Raw genomic sequence first — 17,489 nt, 5'->3', positions numbered from 1 at the left:
CGCGTTACGAGGGTTGCGGGGGTTGCTGGAGCATATCCCAGCCGTATTTGGGCACTGATCGGGGGAATCCCTGAATTGGTTGCCAGCCAATCACAGGGCACACAGAGCCAAACAACCATTTGCACTCACTCTCACACATAGGGACAATTTAGAGTGTTCAATCAGCCTGCCATGCATGTTTTTGGAATGTGGGAGGGGACCGAAGGGCCCGGAGAAAACCCACATGGGCCCAGGCCGCCCACTATTTACAAATTGATCCTGAAAATAATAATGTCTATCTAGAGTGAAAATAAAATAATTTCTGTATTTTGAGCAATAAAAACATGACAAAAATAATGTGCTCAGCTTTCAGTGTTGTTGGAGGCACTTTATTCATTTTTATACATCCAACTGTGGGCAAGGCCTGCAACCTAATCAGCACTTACCTCTGGACTGAATCACATATATTTTGTTTTTGGATGATTTTTTTAATGATGAAATGGACGGAGTATGTGGAGCTACCATGTACCATGCAATAGAAAATGTAGTATAAGGACTGAAGAACTGAAAGCGCTCTTCAGTGCAGTAATTTGATTGCATGACATTTCTTGGCCAAGTAATATTTGTAATCCTCCCTTTCCAGGTCCACCAGTCAATGTCTCCTGTAACATTTTCATCAACAGCTTTGGTTCCATTGCTGAAACCACCATGGTATGTACACGACGATGAACATGAATACATACATGTACAGTAAGAGTATAACATTAACAAAGAGTTCATTTCATTAAATGTCGATAAGAGTTACAGGAAAATGTAAATAGTGCTTCAAATAATATTTAGGAGAATAGTGACCATTTATCCAGTTTTCAACTGTGGTTTATCAATTTGAATCTTGAGTGGCATCCACCAAGACATGCAACAAGTCATTATAGTACTGTAAATCAGTGAATAAATGAAGAATTATATGAGAATATTAACCAAACTTCAAAGACTGGTAGTAGCCCATACATCAACTCCATATATCAGTTTTGTGGCGATCCAAGGCTTCAACCTGTGCTGGGCAGAGCGGGACAAAGTCTGAGGCCAATGCGAGATCGCTGCTGGTGCAAAAGGGAATGTGAGACAATTCGCCAAGGCTCCAGGGATTGGTTAAACAAAGAGATAGTCTGATGATCTATAGCTCAGGAAACAATGCTGGCTCACAAACAAGAAGGAAGTGACAATGAAATGAAGGAAGGACACTAAGGATCAAATAGTCTGTGGATGAAATGCATAACCAAGCTGGGCATGGTAGAATTTGTAAAAAGACAATCAAAAGTTAATGCGCCAAATCTGAAAATGGCAAGCACGTGCATCAGTAACAGCCAAAGTACTACTCATAATGCATGAACCATCTGGCCATATCTTGGAGATCAGCAGAGGTGTTACAGCAGGAGGTGATTGCTGATCAACTTCAGACATGGGAGCCCCCTCTGGAAATCACCCCACCCAGCATGATAATTAAAGGCAAGCGACAAACAGGTCCTTTGAATTTAAACTAATAATAAATATGGTCTGTTACAACACCTCACCTTTTTTGTGATGGAAATCGACAGAACATGGCAATTTTTTGTTGGTTCATTGCATTAAGCACAAAGGTGACAGATCCAACCAGATCCAGAGTCCTCCGCGTGGCACTATATATTTCCTTAATTGAATAAGTATATTAATCCTTGTTTTATAAGTGTGTTTGGGTCAATTGTTGAATGTTGTAAATAACATTAACATTAATGTCACTTTTGTTTCTTGCAAATTCAAATACAGTATTGGGGTACAGACAATTCCCCATTTCAGTATACAGTGTATTGTGTGCAGTGTATTGTGTGCACTGTCTCATTTTAACCAAGTCCACAAACAAAAATATAATAACGTTAGACTCTAAATAAGCAAGTTGCTTCGTGCCTGAGGGCAAGCACTTCTGGCATTCCTTCTCTTGGACAACCCTCTTCAAATCTGGCTTCTATTCCGTTGTTGCCGCTCGAATTCGCCAATGTCTGCATGCGAGCTGCAGCAGGTACTTACTATTGAGTCACCTTCACGCATAGGACAAACTTTTTTGACCCAAGATCCACTTTTGAAGCGATCAACCTTCCATGATTGACCCACATGCACACATATGCACGCACTCCCACCACAAAGAGCAACAGCGTGAACAATCCCTCACATGAACAAAATTGAAACACCAAGACACATAAATCTTTTTTTGCTCCCATTTCCCGTGCCACCCCACACAGTTGACTTGGACCAGTGCGTTGGGTCACAGTCGATCGCAATCAAGGGATTGCAAACTCCTACCTTCATATCAGAGGCCCAAGATGGCGCACAAGCAGCGTTTTGTCCGGTATATAAAGCCGCTTATCAGAACCGTAAAGCCGCCCGTGATTGGTTAAAATCCGTGGTAGAAGACAGAGGGGTGGGTTTTACCCACACACACAAAGGAGTGTGTGTACCCCATGCTTCGGGAGCATGGGGTACAGGACCGCCTGATTAGGGGGTCGTTCGGTCCCTATACGACCGATGTCAGAGTCTGGTTCGCATTGCCGGCAATAAGTCGGAATCGTTTTCAGTGAGGGTTGGGCTCCACCAAGGCTGCCCTTTGTCACCGATTCTGTTCATAACCTTTATGGACAGAATTTCTAGGCGCAGCCGAAGCGTTGAAGGTTTCCGTTTTGGTGGCCTCAGTATAGCATCTTGCACTTGTTTTATGCAAATCAAAGGCATATAAACCCTACCAGCTGCCAGCTCTTGGAAGAAAAGACCACAATATGGTGTATTTCCAGCCTGTGTACGAACCCCTGGTGCAGAGGCAACCAGCTGTGACTCGCACGGTTAGAAGATGGGCCACAGCGGCTGAAGAGGCTCTGTAGGACCACTTTGAGTCAAGCAGGTTGGAGCTCTTCACTGAGATCCATGGGGAGGCTATTGATTCACTCACCGCCACCATCACAGATGCCTTTTTTTTGTGAAAGAAACACCATATCCAACAGGACTGCGCTGTGTTTTTCCAACAACAGTGGATTACTCCCAATATAAAGGTCTGTTTGTCACAACTGAGCAGGTGAGGAACCAACTGAAGAGGATGGAAGTGAGGAAGACAGCAGGTCCAGACGACATCAATTCCCAACTCCTCAGAACCTAGTTGTATTAAATTCATCCTGTATAATTGATATCTAACAGATAAAACAAATTAAAACAGATTATTTTCTGACAGAGAGTGTATTTTAGGTGTTCAATTACCTGACATGTTTCGGCGTATACTTCCGCCTTTGTCAGAGTGTCACGGATGTTGTTGTGACGCACTTTTTTTTCTGCTGGTGTTACTATGAGGGTGTGACTTGCCGATCAGATCTGACAGGTAGGTCACGCCCTCATAGTCAAACGTCATCGGAGACATCAAAATAAAAGTACACAGGAAACCCACACATACCGACCAATATCTCCTTCGGACATCTGAACACCCCACTATCCATAAGTTGTCAGTCGTCAGAACATTACATGAACGCACCACAATAATCACGCACCCGCAGGACAGAACACAGGAGGAAAAACACGTACAAAACGCACTACAAAAATATCAATATCCTCAGTGGGCAATCACTAAAGGTGCAGAGCAGGTCCAAAACAAAAACAACACAAGACAGGGGAGAAAGAAAAAGCAAACAAACAAACAAGAGCACAGAGGAATGATAATATTGTCATACATGAGATCACAGAATGCATACAAAGAGCAATGAGGAAATACAACATAAACACACCGGTCAAACCACACACAACTCTTCGACAGATCTTGGTACACCCAAAGGACAAAGTACACCCGGAAAATAAATGCAACTCAATATATGAAATCCCATGCAAGTCATGCAATAAATCATACATCGGGGAGACAGGAAGGAGTTTTTATACAAGAAAAAAAGAGCACAAGAAGGAGTGTAAGGAGACAGCAACAATACAAACAAGAGCAATAAAAGAACAAGCACAACAGGAACACCATAAATCAGCCATCACAGACCACTGCAAAAGAGAAAATCACATCATGGACTGGGAGAAGACCAGAGTCATCCGCACCGAAGAAAACAAACATCAGCGCTGGATCAGGGACCATCAACAGGGATGAGGGAGCTTACATGCTCTCTACCACCTGGAGCAGTATCCTGGAGGGACGAGCGGACAGCGGGGGGCGTGACTTGACGGTCAGATCTGACAGGTAGGTCACGCCCTCATAGTAACACCAGCAGAAAAAAGGCGCGTCACAACATCCGTGACACTCTGACGAAGGCAGAAGTATATGCCGAAACATGTAAGGTAATTGAACACCTAAAATATGACCTAAATGTGTCATTGTCCAGCACATGTTCAACCTGAGCAGAGTTCCACAGCTGTGGAAAATGTCATCCCTGGTCCCAGTGCCAGAGATCACCCACCGAGGAAGCTCAACAACTACAGACCGGTGGCGCTGACGTCTCACCTGATGAAGACGCTGGGGACACTAAGCCTTGCTCAACTGCGACCGCTGGCGAGCTCATTACTGGACCCACTACAGTTTGCTTTCCAGCCCAGCATCGATGTTCAGGACGCCATCATCTCCCTCCTCCACTCTGCGCGTTTGCACCTCGAGAATGCTGGGAGCACTGTGAGGATCACGTTCTTCGATTTCTCCAGTGCCTTCAACATCATCCAGCCCAATCTACTGGGGGACAAACTGGAGCATGCTGGAGTGGACCACCACTTTACATCATAAATTACAGATTACCTAACAAACCAGCTAAAGTATGTGAGGGCAAAGAACTGTGAGTCGGACAGGCTTCTCCGCAGCACCGGAGCGCCGCAGGGGACAGTCCTGGCTCCATTCCTGTTCAGCCTCTATACGTTGGACTTCAGCCACAACACTCCAACCCTACCACCTTCAGAAGTACTATGATGACCCTGTGATTCTCGGTCTCATTACAGTGGGAGACAATCGGGCGTGCAGGGACCAAGGACTTCGTGGACTGATGCCAGCAGAATCACCTCCAGATCAACCAAAGAGTTAGTTTTGGATTTCTGCAGGAAACAATCCTCACCTGCACCGTTGAACATCCACGGTATGGATATAGAGTGGGTGACCTCCGACAAATACCTGGGTGTTCTTCACAACAATAAACTGGACTGGACGACAAACAAGGATGCCCTGATCAAAAAGGGACAACATCGCCTCTTCCCACTCAGCAATCTGAGGTCTTTTGGGGTTCAGGGGCCACCCCTGAAGACATTGTATTACTCTGTGGTCACTTCAGCCATCCACTACGGAATTGGTACAGGAAAACACTGGAGCACCTGGTCAAGAGGGCCAGTTCTGTCCTGGTCTGCTCCCTGGACTTTCCGGAGGAGGTGGGCAAGAGACAGACCCAAGCTCAACAAAAAGCTCTGATGGACAGTCCCTCCCACCCCCTCCTGCCCACCCTCACAGCACTGGGTAGCACCATCAGCCAGAGACTCTTACACACACACTAAACAAAGGAAATATACTGCCGCTCGTTCCTCCCGACTGCTGTCAGACTTCTGAATAAACAGGTGAAAAAAAAAACTATTTCGACTCTTGCATTGTAAATAGCAGTCATCCTATGTCGGGCCAATCCAGATACATGTTTTTAATGTTTTTTATACTGGATTTTGATCCTTGCACTATGTACAGTTCTTTTTTACGATCCATTTTCCACAGTTATATATGTCAGTCTTCCGACTGCCTCTCTGCCTATGTCAGAAGAATTGAGAGGCAACCTATTTTGCACATTGCTCGTGTGTCTCATGTGTCGCATCGTATGTGATTGTCAACAACATATAAAGGGTTTGTCGTTGTAATGCCAAACAAGAAGCTATATTTTAGGACAGGTCTGAAAATGTGATGGATCAAGGAATTCCTTTGCATTATTGGCCATTAAACCTTCCTTGGAAGGGTGAGTGGAGGAATTGCAGATTGTTTATCACTAGTTCCACTTTTTAACAATTCGCTTGAGTTCCCTTTGACATAACACGAGATCACTACCCTGCAATCAGAGCCTGTCTGATTGTTGTCAACTGATCAAAAAAGGCTGCAGTGAATTGCCTGTCTGCCTGGGTACACATTGAGGTGGTGCCTGTTGCTGGTCCTTTTGGTCACATCAGGATGAAGCACACTCCACGAGCGCCTAGCAGCACAAATGAACAAGTTGCTGATGGATGCGACTCACCCAGGATGGCTAATTGAAGGGCGAACAATCCTGATCATGAAGGCTTCCTCAAAGGGGGCAGTTCCTTCCAACTATCGGCAAATAACCTGACTCTCCACAACATGGCAGCTCATGTCAGGCATCATTGCGGCTAAGATAAGTGGACTCATGAATCAATACATGAGCAAAGCACAGAAAGGCATTGGTAGAGATACCAGAGGTGGCAAACATCAGCTGCTGGTTGACAGAAGAGTCACACAAGACTGCAGGTCCCGACATACCAACCTGTTTACAGCCTGGATTGATTACAAGAAAGCCTATGACTCGATGCCACACACATGGATCACTGAATGCTCGGAATTGTATAAGGTCAACAGGACCCTGAGAGCCTTCGTTGCAAACTCGATGAGGATCTGGAAAACCACACCCCACACAGTTGACTTGGACCAGTGCGTTGGGTCACAGTCGATCGCAATCAAGGGATTGCAAACTCCTACCTTCATATCAGAGGCCCAAGATGGCGCACAAGCAGCGTTTCGTCCGGTATATAAAGCCGCTTATCAGAACCGTAAAGCCGCCCGTGATTGGTTAAAATCCGTGGTAGAAGACAGAGGGGTGGGTTTTACCCACACACACAAAGGAGACCGCCACACAAACATAAGATACTGAGATGAGAGCGAAAGCTTCGACAGCGCTCCAGAGTAAGAAATGACACGGTGGAAAGTGGATGTTTGTACGATTTATTTGTTCCACTAATATGGCAATGCTCGCTTTCACCAGGTGAACTCACACTTAGCACGCAGTGTGACTAAATGAGTAAACATGCATCAAACTTCCGCTGTCCAAGCGCCGAATCGCTAACTTTGGTTAGCTTCCTCGTTCGCCTCTGCTGGTGCTCGGCTGCTTTGCTCCATTGGAAATGGGCTGGTTTGTCCGCTGGGAATTTGAGTAAACTTACACCTTCTTTATGCGTGTTACGTCAATTGGCTGCGACACACTACGATTCACCATCGCAATATTTATGTAGTTTTCCTTCTAATTTCGCCATCAACACTGTGTTTTCGGATGAAAAAAAGTACCCAAAATGCATTGTGTGTCGCTTTCTCGGTCAGGGGTATTCAGAATGTGACATCACGGTGGGTATCGTTATCAACTCGAAAACAAGACTTCCTGAATATTCAGTACGAGTCTTAAAACGTAAAATATAGCTACAGTAAAGTCTCGTTATATCGATATTCAAGGGAGTCCGAAAAAATATCGATATAACCGGGACTATCGATATATCCGACCCTGTTTGCATGTAATTTTCTCCGTGCGTGCATAGAAATAGCATCGATATAACCGGGACTATCGATATATCCGATATCGATATAACGAGACTTTACTGTATATGCGGTGGAATCTTTGTAAAATGCGCTCAGTGGAAGTCATTTGAAGTGAATTTACAAATTATGGACGCAACTTGCCCGGACGTTGTCCTTTAAAGGATTCTAGCCATCAAATTTCACACAATCTGCACTTTGTTTATATTCATGATGACGATGGTGCCCCTTGGGCAGCTGCCTCGACAGCTCCTTACCCTGTTTAAGTCCCTTTTCGTCCTACTATATTGTTTATTTACATACGTCACTGCCTCACTTTCCAGACGACACTACCTCACTTTACATACAGAAATTACAAGTATTGTCTGTTGTCAATTGTATGTCTTTTAGCCACGTTATAAGTGCCTTGCATGTCTTGTACGCTGGGTCCGAGAGGACATTAATTTCATTTGTGCTGTATGTCATGCATATTAGCACGTTTGACAATAAAGCTGACTTTGACTTTGACTTTTTGACTTATGTTTTTGTCGGATTGTTCCCGAAAACTATGAAGAGTAGATGGGCAACTTCACTTGTTCATTTGTGCCTAGCAGCACAAATGAACAAGTTGCTGATGGATGCGACTCACCCAGGATGGCTAATTGAAGGGCGAACAATCCTGATCATGAAGGCTTCCTCAAAGGGGGCAGTTCCTTCCAACTATCGGCAAATAACCTGACTCTCCACAACATGGCAGCTCATGTCAGGCATCATTGCGGCTAAGATAAGTGGACTCATGAATCAATACATGAGCAAAGCACAGAAAGGCATTGGTAGAGATACCAGAGGTGGCAAACATCAGCTGCTGGTTGACAGAAGAGTCACACAAGACTGCAGGTCCCGACATACCAACCTGTTTACAGCCTTGATTGATTACAAGAAAGCCTATGACTCGATGCCACACACATGGATCACTGAATGCTCGGAATTGTATAAGGTCAACAGGACCCTGAGAGCCTTCGTTGCAAACTCGATGAGGATCTGGAAAACCACACTTGATTGAGGTGGCTGGCATAGTCTACCAAAACATCTATGCAGAGTATGGACTGGAAACCCCATGGTCAAAATGGGACCCCCCCCCCCCCCTTCATGGTGGTAGAGAATTACTGAGCAAAGAAATGGTGGGACTTCCAGATACACACTGACAAGATGTCTGTGTAAGATCTCAGTCGTACAGGAGTGGTCCATCGATGAAAAGGTTTCTTCCACCGTCATCTGTACTTCTTTGAAGGTGTCGGACATTTCGCTTCTTATCCAAGAAACTTAACTAGTTTGCTGACGAAGTTTCTTGGATAAGAAGCGAAACGTCCGACACCTTCAAAGAAGTACAGATGACGGCTGAAAAACCTTTTCATCGATACTGACAAGATGGTAATGGACAACCAACCAGATATCGTGGTCATAGATATTGGGCAGAGGAAAGCCTTTGTCATGGATGTGGCAGTCCCGAAACATCAGAAAGAAGGAACATGAGAAACTTGAGAAGTATCAAGGCCTCAGAGAGGAACTGGATAGAGCCTGTAAGGTAAAGGTGACAGTCATGCCTGTGGTGGACAGAGCACTCAGGGCAGTGACCCCCAAAGGTAGGGTTTTTTTAGGTCAGGTCCTCTACCAGACGGCAGGAAGCTTGACGGTTCTGCGCAGTATCTGTGCTGTTCTCAGCACTGCGCTTTTCTGGACCGAGATATCCGATGATGTTCCCAGGATCTGTTGCAACCACTCGTCGGGTTTGCGGGTCACTGTCCCGAGTGCTCCGACCACCACAGGCATGACTGTCACCTTTACCTTCCAGGCTCTCTCCAGCTCCTCTCTGAGCCCTTGGTATTTCTCCATTTTGACATGTTCCTTCTTTCTGATGTTTCCATCACTCGAGACGGCTACATCCACGACAACGGCTTTCCTTTGCCCTTTGTCTATGACCACGATATCTGGTTGGTTAGCCATTACCATCTTGTCAGTCTGTATCTGGAAGTCATACACACACACACATCCCAGGGGATCTCACAGTGCAGAGGTTTTGAGTTCGACCCCGGGGGACGAACAAGGGCACACTCGAAAGACACTAGGAAGACCCAGCTGTCACCCAGCTGGTCTGGGAAAGCCTCAGGACCGCCGGGAAGGACTGGAAGAAGTGCCTGGGGAGAGCGAAGCCTCGGCTTCACTACTAAAAGCTGCTGCCTCGTGACCGGATCACAATAAGGACATGGAAAATGGATGGGGATGGATAAAGAGAGAGAGAGAGAAAAAAATATCTTACTTAGACTACAGTCCTTGGGGGATACTTTAATACATGCCTTTGTGTCATCTGCATACCGATGTGTGGAAGCATTAGAATGCCATCGAAAATGATCCAAGGATTGCTTATTCACGCTCAACAAAGGGTTGTAAAACAGACCCTTGAATTCATGTCAATTGCACTAGTTTTCCAATGTTCACAAAATAGCTCATTTCCTCCAATTGGGACCTGAACTTGTTTGATGGCTGAGTTAAGAAAAGTTTAGAAAACTGACTTGACATTACTGGCTAAGAAGAAGGCAACTCGATTAGAAGGCAACTGTTTGTTAACATTGCAGCATAAAGTATTTTTTTTCTTTCCTTTATTCCATTTTTTTGCCTCTTATCATTTTTTATAAGCGGCTCGTTGACCCTGCAGAGAACCTACTGTTGTAACCCGCTCCCAGCGCTGTAATTTTATCGTTAATCAAGATTGTCAAAGATGGTGTATTTTAGTCTCGTTCTGAGCAATACATATGAGTGCAGTCTCTGTGTAATAATATAGCTCTAAGTCTAAGCTGTTGAGTGAAAACTTGTTTGCGACATATGGCTAATAAGGGGATAACCAGTTATGAGGGGGGTAAGTGTAAGGCAAAAAGTGAGGTTTTGACATAAAATTAATACATCAAAGCACTCTAGACAGATAGAAACACAGAGTTACATACGAGTCCATATGTTACTTACTCACTCTAGGATTAAGATCTTTCTCTCCTCTTCACCATCTGTCTAATGATGCACCCACTGCTTGATTTCTTTCGATTAAGTGGAGGTCCCAGTGCCACAACCTCATCACACCACAAATGTCAAATATGATTTACTGCCTTGAGAGAGCAACATTTCCAGGCATAATACATTTCAATGTTAGTTTTAGTCAAGGTTAAATAAACCCAATACACAGAGGTCAACAGATTTATGGTTTATAAATATATAATGTAAATCACACCAACACACACTCACTCACTCACTCACTCACTCACTCACTCACTCACTCACTCACTCACTCACTCACTCACTCACTCACTCACGTAACCATCCGCACACAGAAGGCTTAGAGCCAGGTTTGGCCAGTGAGGTCTACACACGCTATCGATGTTAAACAGATTTACTGCTGTCCGGCTCTCTTTTTCTCCCAATAGCTCACGCAATCCCTCCTAATCCACTCCGTTTGTGTGAGCAGAGTACAAAGGGAGAAATTACAATGCCACAGGTTTTGCTGAAGAGCAGATCAGTTCAATAAAAACAAGCATGCGTTTGTTCTGATGGAAGGTTATATAAATGTTTCTCGATGATGGGTACCACAAAAAAAGAGGTACAGTGGTACCACTACTTCCAAAATGTGTTGCGTCTGGGAAAACGTTCTCAACTACAAAATTTTGTGAGGGGAGATGTGTTTTACATTTAAATGCCCTAATCCGTTCCTACCCCTCCCAAATGTAGACATTTTTTCTACAGCATAAAAAAACATTAAATTATTCTACTAATGCATGTTACAATTTGATTATTGCACAGTAAATGAGAATGAGAAAAAAAAACTATTAATAAAAAAATAAACAAATAATAACAATTTAACTTTTGACTTGGCCCTCATCATTTTTTGCCCTCTTTCATTCATGTTGTTTCTCAATTGGGTTTTGCCTGGCGTTTTTTTAATGAACTTATCCAAGGACGTTTGCTTTTCCCTGCATTGAAAAACCCTTTGAAAATGTCACAGGCAAACAAAGTAGTGAGCGATAGCCTGACTGGTGAGTATTTTTTGGGTGATTCATATTGACGTAAAACTATTGGAATACCTCATGGTTTGAAGAGTGAATGACGAGGATGCTGCATCTCTATCTATCTATCTATCTATCTATCTATCTATCTATCTATCTATCTATCTATCTATCTATCTATCTATCTATCTATCTATCTATCTATCTATCTATCTATCCATCCACCAATCAATTATCTCCTTCTTCTCCTCGACTGTAATCTTGTTATGTGTCTTCTTCGGCTGAACACGAGCCTGTGGTGTTGCCTTTTTCGGTCCCATAACAGCAAAATTATCTGTGAAAAACTCCTTGGAGGCGATCGACGTTTGCATTCGGAGAAAGGAGAGGAAGGGGGTGTGGAAAGGTGGGCCGGCCGGCTGGGGATCTGTTCGGTCGTGTGCTTTTGTGTTCTTCCGCCAAAGATTACTCCGCCAGCCATGGTAGGGGGTGTGTATCACGAAAAGTAGTGCTTATGCCAAGGTTTAATTTTCAGAAATTTAACGTTCGTAAAACGAAACGTTCGTAAGGTAAGGTGTTCGTAAACCGAGGCCCCACTGTATATTGTATTTTGGTTGTTTGTCTTTGTGTGCCTTACGATTGGCTGGCAACCACATCACAGTAACTGTTGTGCAGGAACGACGTCGTTTCACAAAAAGTTGTTTCCTTCATTATTTTGTCAGAGATTGGTGATTTGAGTGAAACCAAGCTGATTTCAATTGGTGATTCCAAAAGACCAGAACAAAGTGGAGCAAAGTGTTTAAAGGCGGAATCCAATCTTACCAGATGTCACTATTTTACACGCAACCCTTTAAAGTTCAATTAATAAAATGAATACAATAATATCATAAAAACCTGTGATTGGCTGGCAACCAATTCTGGGTGTCCTCCGCATAGAGACTGAACACGGCTACGATAGTCTCCAGCACCCCCCATGAACCTTGTGATGATGAAGTGGTCCGGAAGACTAATGAATGTACAGTGGGGCCTCAGTTTACGTACACCTTGCCTGACGAAATGTTCGGTTTACGAACGTTAAATTTATGAAAAATAAACCTTGGCATAAGCATTACTTTTCGGGATACACATGGAGCGCCGCCCCACCACGGCTTGCGGCGTAATCTTCGGCGGAAGAACACCAAAGCACACGACCGAACAGGGTCGCAGCCCGCCTACCTTTCCACACCCCCTTTATGCACACGTCGATCGTCTTGAACGATACTTGCTGTTATGGGACCAAAAAAGACCCCACCACAGGCTCGTATTCAGCCGAAGAAGACACAAAACGAAATTACAGTCAAGGAGAAGAAGGATATCATTGAGAAACACGAACGAGGTGTGCGTTTGTCTGATCTTGCGGCCTGGTACCGATATGCTAAGTCCACCATTGCTACCATCCTTCGCAACAAAGCTTTACACAAAGGCTTTATTTACTCGATGCTTTCACGTGACTAATGACACCGAACTATCTCTTAGGGATTATTGGAAGGGCCATTTCAATGTGTATCATTGTGCTCAGCTCATATAAAAGGCTTGACATGATGTTATGTCTTTGATCCTTGAAAGCAGCATGGAATAATTCGTGGCCCGCATGCATCCTTGAGAGGGACTTTGAAGCATTTGATCCTCATGACTCTTGTTTTGGACGACATTGTTTCCATTGGACAGAACATGTGACTGGAAGTGGATGCAGATGACATCGAGGAGCTTGTTGCTGACCATAATGAGGTCCTCAACACAGAGGATTTGATTTGCCTTCAAGAGGACAAGCAGAAGCAAGCTATTCAGGAGTTGCCATCTGAGGTCGAGGAGGAGGAGATGGCTGCAGCATCAAGTGACAGTATCAAGGCAATGTTGGCTAAGTGGAATGATGGGCAGGCTTTTATTGAACAGTTCCATCCAGAAAAGACTGGCTATGAGAAACATCAACATGATGAATGATAATGTGATGCCTCTGTTTTGCAAGGCCTTACAAGTCAGAAAGCAACAGGTGTCAATTAAGAGCCATCAACGACCATCACACATGTAAATAAAGTGACAATAGCACATTTATTATACATAGAATAAGGTACATTGTGTGTAGTTTTAAGGCTTATTTGGTTGAAAAGTATATTTTATGGAGACCTGGGAACGGATTATTCTCATTTTAATGGTTTCCTATGGGACATTAATTTTTGGGATACACACTTTTCGCCTTACACACTCTGTCTGCGAACCAATTAAGTAAGCCAAGGCTCCACTATATCATGAAAAACATAATAACATAATGCAGCAAAAACATGCATGTGTTAAATATGGTAAAGATTCAACGACTGGTCCTAAAAACACACCAACAAATTAATATCCTTCACTAAATTAATAAAAGTCCTTGTAACATGCACTGCATCTTGATCCGAAATCCGTATTCTTTCCCTTTGCGAAAAATTGCCGTCCTCAATATAATCTGTAATGGCGACAGAGAGAGAGAGAGAAATAACATGGAGGTTGGTCAAGGATTCGGGTGAAGCAGCTGTCAAAGTCTGATCAGCTGAGGTAATATGCGCAAGTCTGTTCGCTCTCTGTTCAGACAAGGCAAAAAAAATGGAACAATTGATAGCAATCGTGGATAGTTGAAAGCGGGGAGTATGGACTGTTTGGACTGTTTGTTCTCCCAAAAGATCTTAACGTAACAATGTGTTTTATGACACTGTGTTTTCTGGACAGTGTAAATGATTCATATACTGTTGGGTATTTCCTGTTCGTCAAAGCCACGTTATTGCTCAAACTCCATAATGAAGCCATTTTATGTTTTTTTTTTGTTTTTTTTTTTGCATTTAGGACTATCGTGTGAACATCTTCCTTCGTCAACAGTGGAATGATCCGAGGCTCGCCTATGCAGAATATCCAGATGACTCTTTGGACTTGGACCCCTCTATGTTGGACTCCATTTGGAAGCCAGATCTGTTCTTCGCCAACGAAAAGGGTGCACACTTTCATGAAGTCACAACAGACAACAAGCTGCTGCGGATTTTCAAGAATGGAAATGTTTTATACTCGATAAGGTAGGTTCCAGAGTGACTGTGTCCATTGAGTGGAGTTGCAAGGAGTAGTCCTCTGCTCCCCCAACCTTAGAGCAGGGACCTATCATAGCAGAGTCCGGCACCGCCATGTCTGGACAGTAGGGATATATATAGGGCCCAAACTACCAGTAAGTCTTTAGTTTGCTGACGAAGTTTCTTGGATAAGAAGCGAAACATCCGACACCTTCAAAGAAGTACAGATGACGGCTGTAGAAACCTTTTCATCGATGGACCACTCCTGTACGACTGAGAGCTCACACAGACGAATTTACAGGAATATTATCTGTCTTTTTGTAGCAGCGTGGCACAGTATTTAATGGAAATTTAGGAGTCGCTGCCAATGTTACAAATGACTGAGAACAAAACGTCGCATAAAGTGGTGGTGCCAACACCTTTTTCAGAATGCAAGCTACTTATGAAATAACTAACTACAGTAAACGTACCCAAAATTAATTAATTCATTTTGTGAACCACTTCATCCTCACAAGGTTCACAGTGGCTGCTGGAGCATATCCCGGCTTTCTTCAGGCAGTGGGCGGGGAATACCCTGAACTGTTCGCTAGCCATTCTCAAGCCACACAGAGACCAACAAACATTCTCATTCACACTCACACTCAATTTAGAGCACTCAATCAGCCTGCCATGCATGTTTTTCGATTGTGGGAGGAAGTCGGAGCATTTAATAGACTTTAGGGGCAGAGCGACTGAAAGCCCTGTCACCCATCGTGCTGAGACGGGCAGGGGGCACACAGTGGTGAAGGGAGGATGAGAAGCTGAGGGAACGAGAGGAAACAGAAATTTGAAGGTTGGATAGGTATGGGGGGGAGTGCAAAATTATGTATGGCTTAAAATGTATAAACAAGTATTTTAAAGTCAATTTCTAAGTTTGACCGGGAGACAGTGGATGGGGGTGATGTGGTGATCAGCGGATCAGGTTATGTTATTTCCTGTATATGAGAGTGGAAAGATAATTAGCTATCTAGGATGACACCCAGGCTCTTCACCTGAAGGGAGTGGGACACGGTTATACTGTCAATAGGGAGGGTGAAACTTTTGGCTTTGTGCCTTGTGGATTTGGTACAGACGAGGAGAAGTTAATTGTTTTCGCTGTTGACTTTGGGGAAGTTGTGGGTAAACTATGATTTAATTTCTGAGACGCAGAGTGAAAGGGATGGAGGTGGAAGAGAGGCATCAGGTTTTCCTGGAGAGGTAGAGATGGGTGTAATCTGCAAAGCAAGGAAAATATATACCACATTTACGGAAAATATTGCCAAGGGGAAGAAAGTAGGTAATTCGACAGCAGGTGGCGGGGTTGTGCTTCCCAGTTTGTAACGCACCTGCTGCCAATTTCCTAATTATTTACCAGGGTATTTAAGGAGTGTGATTCTGCCATTTGTTTGCCGGTGAATTATTCACCTTGCCACTGCTCGTGCTCAGGTTTGGTATTTCGCGTTCTTCTTGTTGTTGTCCTACTTGTTCTTGTATGTGTTGGTCCATTGTATTCATGATTCCGATTCTTGTTATTCACCATCCTGTGCGTTTGTGAATTGGGTAAGTCACATTTCATTTTATATACACTTGATGGTTTTTTTTTCTCCTCGACTTTGCGCTAGTGCTTTTTTGTTTTTGCGTCGTTTGTATATCCTGGTCCTTATTTGACCAGCGCTTTGAGTTTATTTTTGTCTGTCCGGATTTACGTACCAAATTAAATGTTACTGTTCGGTACGCCTATCTCCATCTGCTATTTTTGGGATTCAAGTACTGATTTTGCTGCCAACGAGGGGAGACTTCTCTTTGCCTCGTTTGGATCGTGACACCTAAAAATTATTTATTTTAGCAATATCCCGAGAATTATTTATATGTATGTAGGGTCGATTAACTCCACTCGTAACTCTAAGGCAGGGGTCGGGAACCTATGGCTCGCGAGCCATATGTGGCTTTTTTGATAATTGCATATGGCTCGCCGATAAAACTAAATAAATATTCTCGCTTTTTTGCCGTTCATTTCCTGTTGGGGCTGCAGTTGGCGGAAAGCGCAATTTTGATTGGATGACACTGACCTAGGTTGGCGGAAAGCGCAGTTTTGAGTGGATGATACCGGCCGTCACATGAAACAGGTAAACGCCCCTTTAAATCAGCCCGACAGTAAAAAAAAGATGAGTACCCTCCAGTTTGAATGCATCGGAGGATTCGCGATTCTAATTTGCAATGAAACAATAACATCGATGAAACAGTGGAATGTCATTGATATTTTAACAAGCCCCATGTTAACGTTAGCATCGACATACTTCTGCGAGAAGTAGATTGCAGATAGCAAGTGTGGAAGCTTATGAGCCGTGTGCAGGCTAGCTAGCAGTAACTTCACCTCTGGACCGGCAAATTGAGTTTCATTCCGATCGTTTGCCTGGATTTTTACCAAACACGAGGAACGGAAAACCATCCATGTTAACGGCGAGTACTATCACAAAGTTATTTTAAATAATACATTCTGACATTTTGTTGAAAAGTGGGCGCGCGCGCTCGCGTGTGTGTGGCTCTCACTGAAAAACATTTCTATATACGTATTTTACTTTTATGGCTCTCTTAGTCAAAAAGGTTCCTGACCCCTGCTCTAAAGGGTCCAAAGGGGTGATTGTATGTGCCAACGGTTGTCCGTCAATGGGGAACACCCAATTCAGGGTGTGCCCCACCTACTGTGAAAGACAGTTGGGATAGGCTCCAGCACCCTTGTGAGGATAAGTGGATTAGAAAATGGATGGATGGATGGTTCCACGAGTCAGGGCACTATAGTAACGAGTATCTAGATGGGGGGGGGGGATTGAGCAATGGTGCCCTCACTGTTTC

General features: G+C 43.9%; 1 protein-coding gene across 4 annotated transcripts in view; it reads left to right on the top strand.

Annotated features, from left to right (window-relative positions):
* The window catches only part of glra3 (glycine receptor, alpha 3), a 70,282-nt gene that overhangs the window by 22,839 nt on the left and 29,954 nt on the right, over nt 1-17,489 (top strand). For all 4 annotated transcript variants that reach the window (XM_089005892.1, XM_089005890.1, XM_089005891.1 and 1 more), the window contains exons 3-4: nt 623-690; nt 14,404-14,627. In XM_089005892.1, coding sequence (XP_088862018.1) covers nt 623-690; nt 14,404-14,627 — 292 coding nt within the window. The remainder of the gene's footprint in view (nt 1-622; nt 691-14,403; nt 14,628-17,489) is intronic.

Source organism: Hippocampus bargibanti, linkage group LG10, assembly GCF_051943395.1.
Source record: "Hippocampus bargibanti isolate YZ-2025 linkage group LG10, ASM5194339v1, whole genome shotgun sequence".
Classification (NCBI taxonomy): Eukaryota; Metazoa; Chordata; class Actinopteri; order Syngnathiformes; family Syngnathidae; genus Hippocampus; species Hippocampus bargibanti.
This window is presented reverse-complemented; position numbering and strand designations above follow the sequence as displayed.